Raw genomic sequence first — 16127 nt, 5'->3', positions numbered from 1 at the left:
ACAATACAAACAAATTAGACATTTACTGTATAGTTAGTAAAGTTTTACAAAATGGCCTTTCAAAAAGGTTTAATGAATTTGAAGATTGTGTAACCCACAATACAGACATAGGTCAGTTTCATAATAAATATGGTCCCAAAGCTTTAATGCATGAGTTAGGACAGTTTTTTCAAAGCCTGTTTTTATTGGGGGGGGGGGGGGGGGAATGCTTTAACAAAAGTAAACTGAATGGCATTCATAAAATAGATTTTAAATACTCAAAACTGCCATTGATGAAGCAAAAACCTTTTAGTTGCCTGTTAAAATAAATGTCAGCTTTAGCTACCAGTTGCCCCAGTACAAGTAGAAATAGGAAATAAAAGTGTAAATATCACAATGAGGATTATATCTTTAGGTATGCCAACAAGTTTAAATCTACATGGTAGGGTCCACTACCCTGCCCATGAACAATAAGCTGTTGGTTGTTTCATGGTAAATAAGGAAGAGAAATGGACGATTAATTTTGAGGGAGGGTGGCAAGGAGTATCCGGTTATTCCTACTACAGTGGCACTCGATGCTTCTGTTCCCTTCTCATCTACTTCAATTACCGCCTTGTGAATAACCTGAAAAACAAGTCATGAAGGCTTCAGTCTATAAGCAGAGTTTATGAAAAGAATATGCACATCTACATATATATGCTGCACTTCCTCAAACTCAAAAACACACCATACATTTCAGTAATGTCAGTATTGCTGTTGCAGGTGTCGCAGGTTCTTGGCTGAAAGACCTTCAGCAGTATAATATACTGTGCAGTGCAATTAGCAGACCTTTAAGTTAGTGATTAAACTGATTTGTAACATCTGTATCCACTACCAACAGCAACTTGTGCTCCTAATTAGATATGCGTATTCCAAAACATTATGAATAACTAAAAGTGTCTGCAACCAGGGCTGTACACTAGAAGAGGTAAATGCTCTTCAAATTCTCTCTGCAAATAGGCTAGTAGGTTAAACAACTGTAAACCAACCTGAGACACTTTCAATCCAGTTTCCATGTTGATTCCTGAAAGATCTGCCTGGTAGTTGAACAGGTCTGTAATCCCTAGAGCTGGAAGAATTTTCTTCATTTCGTACGACTGCTCCAATTTAAATTTGGGAAAATAAACTTCCATTTTGCTGTCATCAAAAATGAGAGAAATACAAATTATTTGAGATATATATATCATTTGTGTATTAACTGAAAGTAGAATTGATAAATTAAACAGCAAAACTATTTTCTATGTTCATACACTAGAGTGCCATTCCATGCCACACCTGCATAACCACTTTAATGTTTGGCACAGGTGTACAATTACTGGAATCCAACATATCTAGTCAAAACAAATCTTAAAACTATGATCCTTAAAATCATACATGGACCCCAATCTACAGACTTACTTCAAATCAGCCACATTTAAAAATGTATAACGCAGTCATCACTTTGAAATGGACAAAGTTCCATGTACAGTTAAATGAAGCAGATTGTCTACAAACATGCTAAAGACCTGGTAACAAAATAAAATGGTAGTTTAGAGTGAACAGGAACTTCATCTAGTTAAGAAAAAATCATATTATATATATATATATATATATATATATATATATATACACACATACACACACACACACACACACACTGTAGTCGATGTCCAGCATTTTGTTTGTAAATAAGCTTGCTGCCCATGGTAACCCCTCCTCTAAACACTATAAAAAGTTACTGTTTAAAAAAAAAAAAAAAAAAAAAAGGGGGAGGTGGGGACTGACATTTTCTTCAACATTCGGAGCCACTGATGGAAGCGTTCTGCAGAGATCTCCTCATCAATGGAATTGTAATCAGCGTCTTTGTCTGGAAGCAATACAATCATGGAGGCATCTCCTCTGTACGGAAGCTTTAGAATGGATAACTTGAGTTTGTCATCATAACCCAATTTAAATTTGTCACTTCTGAACATCGTGGGGACTGAAACAATTCTATAATTGTTCACGTAGAAGCGGGCTTGCTCAGTGTAATTAGCGTCAAACGGCTCCTCCCATTTGCCTAGGAAAAACAACATTTGTTTATTTACATACTTACAGTGCACTGTGTTACCATTCTAAAAACAACCAGCCACTAGAGAGCAATACAGCTGAAATGATTTTTAGATTAATATTCTGAAAGAAAGGCAATACAAATAACAATATAGAATAATATATATAAAACATTATGAACATTGCAATAACTTATTGTAACAAGGCATCATGGATGGGGTTAAATCTGCCAACAATCACAGGTGTGGCCTTTCCCCAATTATGTAAATGAGTGCTGCATTCCTGCTCCATCTCTAGGGGGTGCTATATCATGTCTACACCATATGTAGCAGGACAGCGTCAAAGGAGACTGAGGCTAGAAACCGCAGTTAAGAGCATATATGCAAGTCTACACAAAAACAAAACAAGAACAAATAACAGGGCACAAGGCCAAAATAAAGATTTAAACAAAAACACTGAACAAATATTTCCCCATAGGCTGTGCACTAGCTTTCAGTTAAAAAAAAAATATTTACATACAGAGGAGCACAAACAGCATTTCCTTGTGCGGGATAAGAGTACAGGTCCTTACCTTTAAAAAGAACATAATTTATAAGCATCAGTTTGGTGTTTGGATCAACGGTCTTTAAAAGTTCCTTAATTTTGCCGTTAGTCTTCTTTTCCACATATTCATTAATGCTGGTTGTCAAAATAGGGTTTAATTGGATGGCGTCAGTGTTGAAATACTCTTTGGTCTGACTGAGAAAGGTTTCCAGGACATTAAAATCTTGGGGAACAAACATGGCACCTCCCTGAGTCAAATCCAGATCCTCGCTGCTGGTGATGTTCTCCTGCTGTTGACGAAACAGCGCTGGAATAATATTAGGATTATCTTTGCTTTGAAGGAGATCAAGATTTAGACCTTTGATGATCTGGTCATAAGTGTTCCCTTTAGCACCAAGGGAAAGCATGGCGAATGCCGAAGAAATGCACAAAGGGGAGAAAAAGATATTGTCATCATTTTGGCTGGCAATCTTTCTGTAGAGGTTCATTGCAAAGTCTATGTTTTTACTGGCCAGGTCATTAACAGTCGGCTTGTCTTCACTGGACAGGTCTTGAGTTTTGCAGGCTGTGGAAAACAATGCCACCCATACCAAAAACACAAGTGTCCTCTTCATTCTGACTCGTTTTCTTCTGTCAAGACAAAGAGCTGGATAATAATGGTTTTGACATGATTAAATAATGGGACCATTAACAAAAGTTAGTACAGTTTGGAGTCAAATTTCTTATTCCTTTGCATGGATTTTAGCAACTTCAAATTATACAAGTTTAATCAACTTCAAGTTTCAAATCATGTATACCAGAAGGATTGCACACAGAATTGGAGAAATCCTTTAATACGAACACAGGAATTTCTATACTATGTACCTCCTCAATTCTAAGGTTGTTTTCTGGCAATAAGCAAATTCTCTTATCAGCACAGAGTAAAGTTGACCTTACAGCACAGATTTTTTATTTTTTTTTTCCCCCAGGCATGTTATAAATCGTTGAACCAACTCAACCTATCTAGTTCTAAAAGCAATTATTAATTAAACCTTTGGAATGGCTTACTCTTGAAGTGAATTCGTTTTAGTGTAGTATGGAGTGTTTTATATAACTTGAATGATATAGTGTGGAATAACTTTTTTATACCCCAGTCACACTGCCAAAAGAATGCATTATAAATAATGATGATTGTGCATTTATTACAGTAGTGTGAATAGAGAATACATTACCAAGAATAGTTAAAACAGAGAAGGTATAAATAAAAAAGGATAATACAAGAGCAAGTTTTTGTTACACACACTTAAATAAAGAACAACACTTGGAAATTGAATGAAATTTGAAAAAGCTCAAATGACATTAAATCAAAATGAATCGCTAAATAAATAAAAACACTAGACTTACATTTTGGTGCTGCTTCTCTTTCCCCTTTGCCTTCATCAATGCACTGTCCTACCAGCAAAACAAAAAAAAAACCAAAAACAAACACATTATTTGCCAAGACAAAGTGCAAATGTACTTTTAAGGTAATATATTAACTGCTAAGTAAACAGAACCCAATTGTGTCCATGACGTTCACTGCCAACACTTAAATTGATGCAGTGTTGAACAGTTTCTTACAAGTAAACAAGGAGGTGCTGCTGTGGGATATACATCATAAGATAAAAATTCATCTAAGAAGTACAAGTAGAGTGAAAACATTCACATAAATATAAAGTCCACTAACCGCTTATAAAACAACCAATTACAACACTGCACACAGAAGTGAGAAAACAGCACACAGGTTATATGATGTACAATTAATTAGCACAGCACCTGCATTCAATACGTTTTAATTACACTATCAGGCTCTGCCTATAATCAAAAAGATAACTGAAGCAAGTCTTTTCTATGTGCAAACCATACCTTTACAACAGACCACACTTTTGTAAGATGCATGTTCTTTTCATTCAAGCTCTACATGTATTTTAAATTGCAAATGTATATTAAGTAGGCTACTCCTATTAAAGTTTACAATGTAATTTTGCAGCTGTCCCATTTTTGTCCCATACTTATCCTATACATTTACCTCTTTGTGCTTTACTGCGCTTTCACTGTGCTCTACTTCACTTTTACCATGGTAAACCTTTGTAAGGGTAGCATGATACTGTTGCATGCACCACTCAACGCTGTCTAACTAGCAGTAGTACACATGTTACCAAAAGGTAGGTCATTAAATTATGTTTCAGATGCTAAAAAAGAAGGTAATGTAGACATTTCTGAGAATGACAGCAACTGTCTGTATTTGGGTTGAATGCTTGTCCTTGAATGCTCATTGGGGGAACTGAGTACACTGAAACCTAAACCTGTAAAATCAATAGGTCCTATTTTGAAATGTTCAGAGAGGAATAAAACAGTTTGAACAGTATGAAACTAGTAAGAAACTGCTAACTGAACTGTTCTTTCCTGCAAGGTATCTCTTGCTAGTTTTATACTGTTATAATTTTATTGAATTCTATTCCTTTCAGAAAAGCATGCGCCTTTATCCCATTGACAGAATTTAAACTCTAGCATATGTAAAGAAATGTGATTGCTGCTTTCTGGCTGTATACAGTTCTCATGCAGGGAGATCCCCTGTGAATTGATTAAGCACATGTTCATTTCAGTGGGAGTGGGGAGCACTTAAAAATCTTTTTTAATGGACAGAAAAAGCATTTTATGCTTTTTCAATTCACGGTCCCTGAACAGAAGTTAGGGTGTATTAGGCTGAACATTGTAAATGTTTCAAATATAATGTGTTTGATATCCCAATCTTTTGAAATTATTCAGATATTCTATTTTTTTTTCTGGTAACACCATCAATAGGTCATTCAACATTTGTTATTGTTGCAGTATAATAGACATTATATTTTATTCAAATATTGTTGGGCGGGGGGGGGGGGGGGGGGGGGATTAAGTATCAAGAATATAAAACAAAGACTAGACATGGCATATTTAGTATGGTGTAGATTATGAGCTGTACTCTGAACAGGGTTAGGTCCACATTAGCAAGTCTGTATGGAACACCTCTCCTCTGGTGGGACTGGACAAACTGTAAACACCTTCATAGTCTAAATTCATAGCTTCTGAACTAGATACCACCGATTTAATGACACATGGGAACCCACTGTATTGTGTAGTGTACAGTTCATTCTAGAGTATTCTAGAGTTGTTTCCTTTTCTGTATGGTTTCTGTCAGTTTCATAGGCACAACTGGCAACTGGACTAGAGTTAAATTCTTTATTGCAAAAAACAACAGCAAAGGCTTGCAGAGACACTTCCAATCAGTATTGACTACAGAAACACTAGGTTTATGACACAACAGTACACTAGAACCTGACGTAGGTTGCAGGCCAACACAGTTGCAGAATTTTTTTTGCAATTAGCAGTTAAGTAGTAATCAGTGTATAGTAAACAGACATTACAGATCTTAGCTGAATCTACAATTCCTGTTTGATCTCACTTCATATAGAAAAGTCATACAGACTTGCATGGCTTGGAGGTTGAGTTGATCAACCTATACCTTGTTGGTTTAAGTCACTGTTGGATTGTTTTAGAGCATTTTACAATAGCAGGCAATCCTGGTACTGTAACAACCAGGCTAATCATGGATAGGTAGCTAATACACTTCTCCAGTGCTGTAAAATTTTAATGCAAAACACTCATTTGTATTCCGAACATGAGTACTCAAGGGACATACTGTAAGAACATTAAAAATATTGGGAATGAGAACAGGCTGTTTAGCCCATCGAGGCTTGTCCTTTGCCAGCACATCACTTGCCAAATTGGTATCTAATTATTTCATTAATACCCTAGGCATATTTCCTAAATAATGTGCGATCAACGTGATAGTCATACAATATTTAGGTAGTGAGAATGGTATATTACAGTAGCTGCATACCCCTGGTGCAAATCACTGCTTTTTTTCTATGTACCATTCTGGACAACTGTCTTTGCTGCAGATGTCCAATCCCAACTTCTCTGTTAGGGAAGGTGATCATAGAGGATTGGTCAGCTTGTCTGCTGGTCTCTTTGAATAAGGACTTATGGGCTGCTTGGACACGGTATAGACATGAAAATGGAACTGTGGCTTATACCATTTCCTTTTATATATTAAGCATTTTGCAATCGGGTTACACAACATTTGAATAGAAATATACCTCAGAATTCTGCAGATTAAAAATGAAAAAGGCCCCACAAGTGCTAGAATATCTGTCCACATTCTGTTCAGATGGCAACCCTATTCCAAACTATCTGTCCTGCTTCTAGCTGCTCAGAACCAGATTGCATCAATACAATTCAGGTACAACTACAGTATGGCACTTTGGCTAACACCTCGGCTAGGTAATACTACACCCTGACATTTTTAAAAAGTTGTCAATTGAATAATCTACGTGTTCAAATGCCTTAAGTGAGAAAACAATTGAAAACAGTGTTAAGGTGAATTCTTGATGTTAATCTCACTTCAAATGGGACAGTAGTCCCAATGGAAGTGTGAGGCTCAGGAAGTCTACTTATAGATTTTAACATTGAGAACACTTTGGGAAAAACAATTCCCACCATGTATCTCCTCCTTATGGATATAAAACATTCACGCAAATTGGGTCTCCATAGTACATTTTCAACAGCTTTTAAACAGGGTTTTTTGTGCAGCAGGCCATGCGAACTGTAGAGCTGGTGGCTTTCACATTCTTCTGAGCTCTTGCTCATTGTTCTATACCCTGTAAAAAAATCACAGCCAAAAATACATTCACAAATAAAACTGTATGAAAGACATTATTTAAAAAAAGAATACAGCAACCTTTTGGAATATCACAACATTTTTTGTACTACAGTACACGTTTTCAGCAAATTAAGCAGGTGGTCCCTATATTTAGAATTTGGTATTATAACATGATATCTGATGATAGGTTGTGGAAGGATTAACTGTTTCTAAAATGTTTTTATTTTTAATTTTTAAATAGGACTAAAAACATGTTTGATTCTTAATGATTGTGAACATAACAGTTAAAATTGTTTGACAAGGTAATAACTTGTACACACCCTGTCAAAATGGTATGTTTCATTGGTGGAGAAAATATATATATTTTTTTTAAATATACAATTGTGCAACCTGCGCATCAAGTTTCTTTTCAATCCTCTGAGCAGTTCTCACTTATGATTGGTCAATAAAACATGCATCATTGATCAAATATGGCAAATTGGTAATTACACACAATTGAAAGCTGTTATACTGACAATGACACATTTATATTGACAATACTTTTAAAACATGTCATGCATGCATAAATATGTCAAAAGTGAGTCTCAAAATGAACAGTACAATCCACCTTTCTGGTGAGCAAGGGAAAGAAAAGATGGTTTTATTTTTCCCCTTTTATTTTTACCTAGATAGGCCCTTTGAGATGATTCCATCTTATTTATAGCAGTGTATAAGGAGCAGAGTTTGATTTAATAGACAGCCCTAATCTCTCCACATAAAGCAAATCCCACAAAAGCCACGTTTCCCCAGCATTTCCCTCTTATGCCAAAGCAATTTCAGAAGTTGCGGAACAGCTAGAATCTAATCCTGAAATCGCTCAATAATGCATCAGACTTGAGCAATTCATTTTCACATAATTTACAATCCAACCAAAACTTTCATCATGGCCAAACGAAAACTATACGCTTTGGAAATAAAGTGTGCTTTATTCATTGGACAGAAAATAAGGGCTTTAGCTGCAGAAAAAATTCAAACATGTGGTAAAGCAGATCACAGTATTAAAAAATGTAAATAACTTAAATATCTACAATACATTATTAAGATATCTGCAGAATCAGAGCAGATGCAAGAATAAAATCCTTAACCACGAAGTGCACACATAATGTGGTGGTCCCAATATGAATGTTAAGTGATAATGAAAATAGAAGGAATAGAAGAAAAAGCAGTATCATCTGGGTCCTTCTGGGTCAAAAACTAAATTGGGAAGAATGGTTTTAGGGATCATCTAGAACAATAACATAAATAAACAGAAAGGAAAAGGCTTTGTTGTGCAGTGTTAATGAACTCAAAGAATGGGGTTAACATATAGCTGAAAGTCATAAAACAAATGAGCATATTTTAAAAGGAATAAACACTCTTTTTTTTTTGCAAAACCTGTTGTTTTCCAAATCATATGGGAGCACAAGGCTCTAAAAATTTCCTTTTACTCTTATTAACATTTAGTGTTAATTTATAGTTATGTGGTCCTAAAATTTCTATGATGGGCTGATCTGTAATCCCAAATCCTCCTAACCCCCCTGTTTAGTTTCTATACACTCGCAGAAAGATATGTACGTTTCTCCACAGAATGAAAAAAAAAAAGGTGCTAGAGTAGAAGGCCGTCCTGGAACGTGGAACAACAAGCCACTGCTATAAAAGTGTGTCCCTATTATCGTGTAACAAACTACAAATCCAGTCCAGGCTTGCAGCTGCATACCCCTCTCCCTGAATTGCTCGCCGGGAGAGCAGCTGCTATGATTTGGCGATGGAAAGACAGGCGTTGCAGATAATATCCCAGGCTCATATCGGGTCCTCCGTATTCAACTGACTGCTCTTGGCATCTGCTGTGCAGAGGGATGTGTTTAAGGCAGCTGTTATTGTTTCTTGTTCACTCGGGACCTTGTCTGTGGAACAACATTAAGAGGAAGCAATCACTGGCTTGAAAAATGTAATTTCTGGAAATATTTAATTGAAAAGGATAGCTGACAATATATCCTTCAAAAAAGCACAATCATGTCATGCATGTGGAGCAGTGTGGAGTAGTGGTTAGGGCTCTGGACTCTTGACCAGAGGGTCGTGGGTTCAATCCCCGGTGGGGGACACAGCTGTTGTACCCTTGAGCAAGGTACTTTACCTAGATTGCTCCAGTAAAAACCCAACTGTATAAATGGGTAATTGTATGTAAAAAATAATGTGATATCTTGTAACAATTGTAAGTCGCCCTGGATAAGGGCGTCTGCTAAGAAATAAATAATAATAATAAATGCTTGCCTGTAGCTCTTTTCTGTAGTTGAAACCTGGCTGGGCAACCTGGCTTTACATTCCATGGGGTAAAACTTCTATTTTTTCCTGTTCTACACATACTTATTGGAGGACATCTTCAAATCTCAGTTCTATAAATATTGGACCTTGAACCACAACAGCATTTCTAAATTCTATTATCTGCATCATTTTTCAACCCACCAGTGCTTTTACTTTCTTGCTGCATCTGGGGCTGGAGCTGGGGCTGAGGCTGGGGCTGGGGCTCAGGCAGTGGCTGTGGTTGGGAGGTAGGCTGTGCTTGCTGTTGTGACTGCCTGGAATAAAACAAACAAAAGGGGGTAACGGATGAGCTGTGCACCACTAGTTATTAACTGCACAGCTGTTGAACTGAATATAAAAGTTGCCATGAGGAATTGCTTTACATGTTAGATTCAAACTAGTATATGGCTTCGAAGAAACTCTATCAACGCAAGCAAAGCACACTGAAAGGATGTCTACTTACTTATCAAAGTAGGCCTGCCTTCTTTTTCGCAGTTCCTCTGCAGTTAAAGTTTCGTTCTGGATGGACCTTGATGAATGTGCAATGCTGCCGTCTCTTGGATCAGGAAGACTACTACCTCCTGCAGCGCCTAAAACAATACAGAACAGGTGCATTCACTTTGCAATGAGTGATACTGTTGGATGTAATGACAAACGCTGTTGTTCAGGGACAACCGTGGGAAAGGGTTAAGGTCACTAGCAAAAACTTTTGTGCAGAAGACATGCCACCATACAACAGAAACAGGTTTCATAATATATATATATAATGTGTGTGTGTGTTTACCTAGCATACTGAGCTGAATGGCTCTGCGCAGGTCAGCCTCTTCATCTTCCACCTCAATGTCCTGTCGGCTGAGCGCCAGCGCCTTCCTCAGGTTCTCCTCATCCTCATCTACTGGGCCCGTCTGGAAACCTGTGCTGATTTCCACGGCACTCTCCATGGGGACACTGCCAGACACAGACAAAAGGGCAGCTGTCAAACCAAGACTTTCATACTGCCGAAGGGATGTAAAGACTGTATTTAATCAATCTATATTTGTGATGAACAGAATACAAAAATCTCCTTTGAATTCTTTATTTACAAACTGACATGTTGAAGTATACAACACATACAGAAAATTGTATAGGGTGCTATAGGATACAGGATGATATCCACACCATGGGAGGTCAGATTAGGTTTACTGACTGAGTGGGTGAAAATCTTACCCAGCACCCTATGCTACATTTCTGATAATATAGTTAGTTACATTAGGGTCTACTATATATTAGAAAGATTTAAACATAATGAGTGGGACCAGTGCTAATACCAGTGCCAATAAAAAGCAATACAATTTATTTAAAATCTGTTGTTATCACTCCTATAATGTTCAAGATATTAAAAAAACCGAGAGCTTCTTATGATATCATAACCTATTATTAACTATAGGAATTAATGTACTCTTTTGATGATGATTTACCATTGACATATCAGTATTTTATATTTTGTAAGGGGTTTGTTAACAATGGTGAACGTCAGTCCTCTGATAAGAGAGAATTGAAAACTGCACATTGTTTCCATCCAAATGCGTCCCTTACCTCTGTCCACTGCTGGACTGAGCTGCCTCCTCTCCAATCAGCTTTGGTCTCTGTGTCTGCTCCACCCTTACAATGCCCAGGATCTGGTCTGCTTCACAATCGGGGAGATCTCCTCTGATGACAAATATCGAGTAACCTGGAAAATGGAACAAAAAGAAAGCTTAGAAAAACAATGTATCTTAAAGCGTACACTGACTGTCATGGTAATAAATTATTTTGAGAAGACAATTCATTAAAACGTTTATCCCACGTAAAAATATAACAGTGTATTAAGTAAGAGAAAGCACAGTGAAATCACAGAGCTGCACAAGTAAGCATGGTAAATCATACATATGCATGGTTAATAGCATAATTCACAAAATGTGCATAATATTCTGTTTTTCATTAGATTCTGACATTTCTCTTCACCAAAACAAATACAAACAGGAGGTAATAATCAACAATAATCAAATGCATTTAGAACACTTTTTTCAAAAACAAAAAGCAAATGAAAATACGTGTAGGATCTTCACAAAAGCCTTTAAATACAAACATGCATGCCCATATCATTTCTTCATTATTTTGTGACATATACCATCACAAAACACATTAAGATGTGACTAAAAGACAAGAAGAACATGTGTTACTGGGTAGCTATGTGATAATGTGCTTAGGTGTTGTTTTTTTGTTCTGTTTTTTACATTGTTGTAAGTCTGTGTTAAGGTGCTTTACCTGAATACAGGAGCTGCTCTTCAGTTCTAGTAGTCTGCCACAGGTATATATAACGGAGGCTAAATCAGTCAAAGTTTCATTATATTAGTAAGTGTCAGCACTCGCTAGTGCAGAGCTGTGTTTTGTTACCAATACAATATGAAACTTGTATCCACAGTAGCTGTAAATTTCTCTATAGGACAGGACAGGATAGGGCAGGGTATGGTATGGTCCACACAAGTAATTATCAATCAGATAGAGCAACATCTTTAAGTTTACCTTCTTGTTGTAACTGTGCTAAGAAAAGTGCAAGGTATGTGTCTGAGATGAGTTCTGGACCCGTCAGCAAAGAATTCAAGTTAAACCACTGAAAAGTTAAGAAGTGTAGAATTAATATAAATAATTTGATCCAACAATCTTAAAACAATACAGTTTAACCATAATAACTTATCAACTTCAATAAGATATTTTAAGGAATTAAAAATAGTATACATTTTAATGAAAAGTTTTTCAAAACCATAGGTTTTACCACACCAATGATTACCTGTTGTCCAAGTTTTCGAACTGTAAACCAGTGTTCCTTGTAGTTGCATATAAATGCTTTTTCGTTTCTGGATGAAAATAAATGTACGTTATTAGGTTTCCAAATACAAATGTTCTTTTTTTCTGTTCACAGGAAGCATTGTAAGATTTGTACTGTATATTATTATTATTATTATTATTATTATTTATTTTAAAGATAAAAATGTGGTCTTACACTGCTTCAATCATTAGTCTCTGATACTCAGGGCTGTTGAAGAGAATCAGCTCCAGACCCCAGACTCCCAAAGCATTACTTATAACCTGTATACAGAAAGTTGGCATTAGATTAAAGAAAGAGACAAAACCGACAGACCATCACTATGTTTGCATGATTGATAATCTATTGTGACTACCTATACCCAGTATTCAGAATAAATCACTCACTAATGTAAACTGTATATTCAGAAGAAAGTCGAAAAAATATCACAGATCAAACATAAAATGACATGGGCCTTGTGATTTCCCCCTGTTGTAAATGCATATATACAGGTTTCAATTCTGTTTAAGATTTGTATTTTCTTTTATTGTGATCATTAGTTTGAAATCTTACTTGAATAGAAAAGAACCCGCTGTCATCCATGTTTCCAGAAGGCTGCTGTTAAATAACAAACACATATAACTGTCAAACAAAATACAAAAGGAATACAGATGTATCAACTACTATATCTATACTGGCTGTGCAGGTGACTTAGATCAAGTGACCATAAAGACCAGCTTTACAGCATTTTACATTGAAATAGATGCATTGTGTGCAGTATACTGTAAGAACTGTTTGTAACATATTAAAACTTGTTCATATGCATAGGCTCACAGTAAAACATGCAATGGCTCTAATCTGCTTGTTCCATTCTTAGGAATACTGCTCCTGTACCTCTAAGAAGGTCCTATACTCTTGGCTGGTCAGTCCTCCCTCTGCCATCCTCATGCGCTCCTCCTCATCCAGCTGGTGTGCTATGGAGGACAGCTCCACAGGGCTGAAGTACTCCCCCTGCAGCAGGTTGTTGAGGCAGTGCTGGGCACACAGAGACCCCTCTTGCTGTAAGACACCACAGAGACAACTAAGGACATGACCGAATGCCTTTGGCAATTGTCCAATGCCACTGATAATCAAATGAAGTGGGGTTTACTTGTTACATCTTATTTCAATCAAGCAATGTGATCTGTTAAGACTGTTGTTATATTAGGCCACTCGGGTGCCAACAGCTGTCGTAGTGATGCGATGTTTAATCAACATAACAGGGATATAATAATGCCACAACAAAACTGACCCATACGTGTGTAAACATATTGAAGGATTGTGAAATGGGGATTTTGGCACATTTAAGTGAGTGATTCCTTCTTGTTTTACCAGGCCCAATGTTGTTAGATCTCTACTTCTCACTCTGGGAACCAAAAGCAGTGAGATATGATATGGCTTGTTTGAATAAATAAAATAAAAAAAATACTTTCATTTAGAAGGAACAGTGATGCAAGCTATGCACCACGACTATATACAAACATGGCAAATTACTATGAATGAACAACCTAGGAAACTTCTATTGTGTTCTGTTTGCACTAGCCCACCCCCAACTGAAACCTCGTTGTGCTTCACAAACTGACCAATGTCCAACTACTTTCACAGGTAACAACTTAAAAACACAGGTAGTATTGCTGATGACATTTCAAAATGGACAAACAAGGTACTATAGTTTTCTTACAATTGCAAATCTATTTTTAAATCTTAGGCGACACTATGCCATACACCGATACAAAAGACGACCGACACCAATTAGCCGTAATTATTAACAACTGCACAGTTCCATAAGGAGCACTTAGAAAAATAGAACGTCCTGGATGTGCATTCTATTTACATTCGTTTTATGGCAATATGGTAGACCGAAAAATACATTGAAATATAATTTACTCTCTGCATTTTCATTTCTAACCAAAAAAAATTTAAAAAATCCCAATTTATTATGTGATTCGTAACATTAAAATAAATTCGCTGTTATCGTTACAATTTGATTTGGACTGTAAACATTTATTTTGGATTTCTTTTTTTTTTTTTACATTCTTGAAATGATTATTTTACTTACAAAATAAATGAAATGTTATGCAATTTCACACATTACCCTAATGAAGTGTGTCATGCCATTGCCATAGTTTTGTCTTAACCAGAAGTACATCATAAACAATAGCGTTCCTATAGTGTATTTGTTTAGCTGCAAATAATGTCAGACTTTTGAATAATTGCATGGGTTTGTGGTAAAGTGCGTACATTTTAAACATACGTTTCCAACCGCTAAAGTTAAAAACAATGTCTTTAAATGAAGAGCTCGCTTACTTTTTCATGAAAAACAGACTCCATGTTTGATCCTTATGTAAAACAACACACTTTAAACTTTGACCCCTCAGGTCAGCTGCATCTAGCCAATCAGCAATGGGTAGGGGTGTGGTTAAGGTTTATGTCTGGGTGTGATCGTTTTTTGTTTTTTGATTTTAATGATACAGTATAACATGGATATCATTTTAACCCTATAATGTCCTGCGTAGCAAATATGCTACATCAGTTTCATGGAATCCAAATATCAGGTTGTATACCATTAACAACATCTCTGCTGCCTCTCCATGGCAGGAATGGAACTGCGTTTTCATACATTTCATGCCTCGCCAAGGAAGTTTATTTAACATAAATTAACCAGAAAGTCGTTTTCTTTTTTAATTAGAGTTGTTTTTATCTACATTAGCTGCATCAAATATGATAAAGTGAGAATTAAGTACAATTACTATACAAGTGTTTATGTAATGCATAATGTAGTTTTTACATTTAGAAAAAAGTCAATAGTTTGGGCTAGTTATTTGTTGTGTATATTTGTTTCAGATGTCACAGAAAAATAAAATCACAGTTCAAGATGTTCTGAACCAAATAGGAGATGGCAACACAAGTGTCTTTGAAGACTCTTCAGATGATGATGTTGATGAAATTACTACTCTCCTTCAAGATCAAGACATTGATGATGGTGATGAGCCACACAGGTCTTGCACCCAAGGGATTGAGTATCTCGAGGAGAAAAAAATCTGATCCTCCAGAAACACTATTTTCTGGTTTGATTGAGGCACCACCAGAATATGCCGATACCTTCACACCATATCGCTACTTAAAGCAATGTCACGGATGACATGCTTTCTGAAATTATGATGCAAAATAATATTTATAGTGTTCAGACCACGTCAGTTTATTTGCACCACTGCTGGGGATTGTGCAAAGTGTGAGGGCCCACTGGGAGCATGAAACACACTAGAGGCCTGTAGCAGATGTGATGTCCAGAATAGTTTTGCGTTTTGTTACACTTCACTGATAACAACGAGGTATCTGAAGAATTTTGTTTTTAAAAGGTGTAGAAACTGAGGCCACGGTTGGAGCAATTAAGACACAATTTTCTACAGGTCACATCTGAAGAATGTAATTCATCTGATGAAATCGTGGTGCTATTCAAAGGCAAAAGTGGCTCCAGGGTTTATATGCCTGGAAAAGTACGGTTTCAAAGCATGGGGGCTGACAGGAGTTCCAGGATTCCTCAATGACTTTGATATATACCAAGGTTCTGCAGCAAAATAAAATGGCAAATCTGAGGTTGATGCATCTGGTTATAAGGTTAAGAGATCTCGGTTT

General features: G+C 36.5%; 2 protein-coding genes across 4 annotated transcripts; both read right to left on the bottom strand.

Annotated features, from left to right (window-relative positions):
- Nucleotides 1–191: 191 nt before the first annotated feature.
- Nucleotides 192–4346, bottom strand: LOC131697588 (protein Z-dependent protease inhibitor-like). 3 transcript variants are annotated; one of them, XM_058987546.1, is made up of 6 exons: nucleotides 4295–4346; nucleotides 3973–4020; nucleotides 2618–3235; nucleotides 1783–2056; nucleotides 1008–1155; nucleotides 192–603 (listed from the first exon to the last, which is right to left on the bottom strand). In XM_058987546.1, exons 3-6 carry the CDS (start codon nucleotides 3201–3203, stop codon nucleotides 415–417), a joined length of 1197 nt encoding a protein of 398 aa, XP_058843529.1. In that variant the 5' UTR covers nucleotides 3204–3235; nucleotides 3973–4020; nucleotides 4295–4346; the 3' UTR covers nucleotides 192–414. The 3 variants fall into 3 exon arrangements, with proteins under 3 accessions (XP_058843529.1, XP_058843528.1, XP_058843530.1); XM_058987545.1 differs by having other exon boundaries at nucleotides 2618–3219; nucleotides 4295–4336; XM_058987547.1 differs by having other exon boundaries at nucleotides 2618–3216; nucleotides 4295–4335.
- A 3903-nt stretch (nucleotides 4347–8249) lies between these two features.
- On the bottom strand, nucleotides 8250–14878 carry LOC117425321 (ataxin-3-like). The gene is made up of 11 exons (XM_058987544.1): nucleotides 14799–14878; nucleotides 13347–13511; nucleotides 13026–13070; nucleotides 12651–12736; nucleotides 12438–12504; nucleotides 12173–12260; nucleotides 11204–11339; nucleotides 10413–10576; nucleotides 10092–10218; nucleotides 9791–9903; nucleotides 8250–9231 (listed from the first exon to the last, which is right to left on the bottom strand). The coding sequence occupies exons 1-11, from the start codon at nucleotides 14820–14822 to the stop codon at nucleotides 9128–9130; spliced, it is 1119 nt and encodes a 372-aa protein (XP_058843527.1). The 5' UTR covers nucleotides 14823–14878; the 3' UTR covers nucleotides 8250–9127.
- Nucleotides 14879–16127: the final 1249 nt, after the last annotated feature.

Source organism: Acipenser ruthenus, chromosome 15 (genome assembly GCF_902713425.1).
Source record: "Acipenser ruthenus chromosome 15, fAciRut3.2 maternal haplotype, whole genome shotgun sequence".
NCBI classification, from domain to species: Eukaryota; Metazoa; Chordata; class Actinopteri; order Acipenseriformes; family Acipenseridae; genus Acipenser; species Acipenser ruthenus.
The sequence above is the reverse complement of the archived record's forward strand: the minus strand, read 5'-3'. Positions and strand labels throughout refer to the sequence as shown.

Bases quoted from the DNA above. Each gene is read 5' to 3' on its own strand.
- LOC131697588 (XM_058987546.1), bottom strand. From the start codon at position 3,203: ATGAAGAGGACACTTGTGTTTTTGGTATGGGTGGCATTGTTTTCCACA. The intron at 2,057-2,617 runs GTAAGGACCTGT...TGTTTTTCCTAG, and splicing joins AAATTATGTTCTTTTTAAAG to GCAAATGGGAGGAGCCGTTT. The intron at 604-1,007 runs GTTGGTTTACAG...CTTGTTTTTCAG, and splicing joins CTGGATTGAAAGTGTCTCAG to GTTATTCACAAGGCGGTAAT.
- LOC117425321 (XM_058987544.1), bottom strand. From the start codon at position 14,822: ATGGAGTCTGTTTTTCATGAAAAA. The intron at 13,512-14,798 runs GTAAGCGAGCTC...GGTGTCTTACAG, and splicing joins AGTCTGTTTTTCATGAAAAA to CAAGAGGGGTCTCTGTGTGC. The intron at 12,261-12,437 runs GTAATCATTGGT...TTAACTTTTCAG, and splicing joins TTCGAAAACTTGGACAACAG to TGGTTTAACTTGAATTCTTT.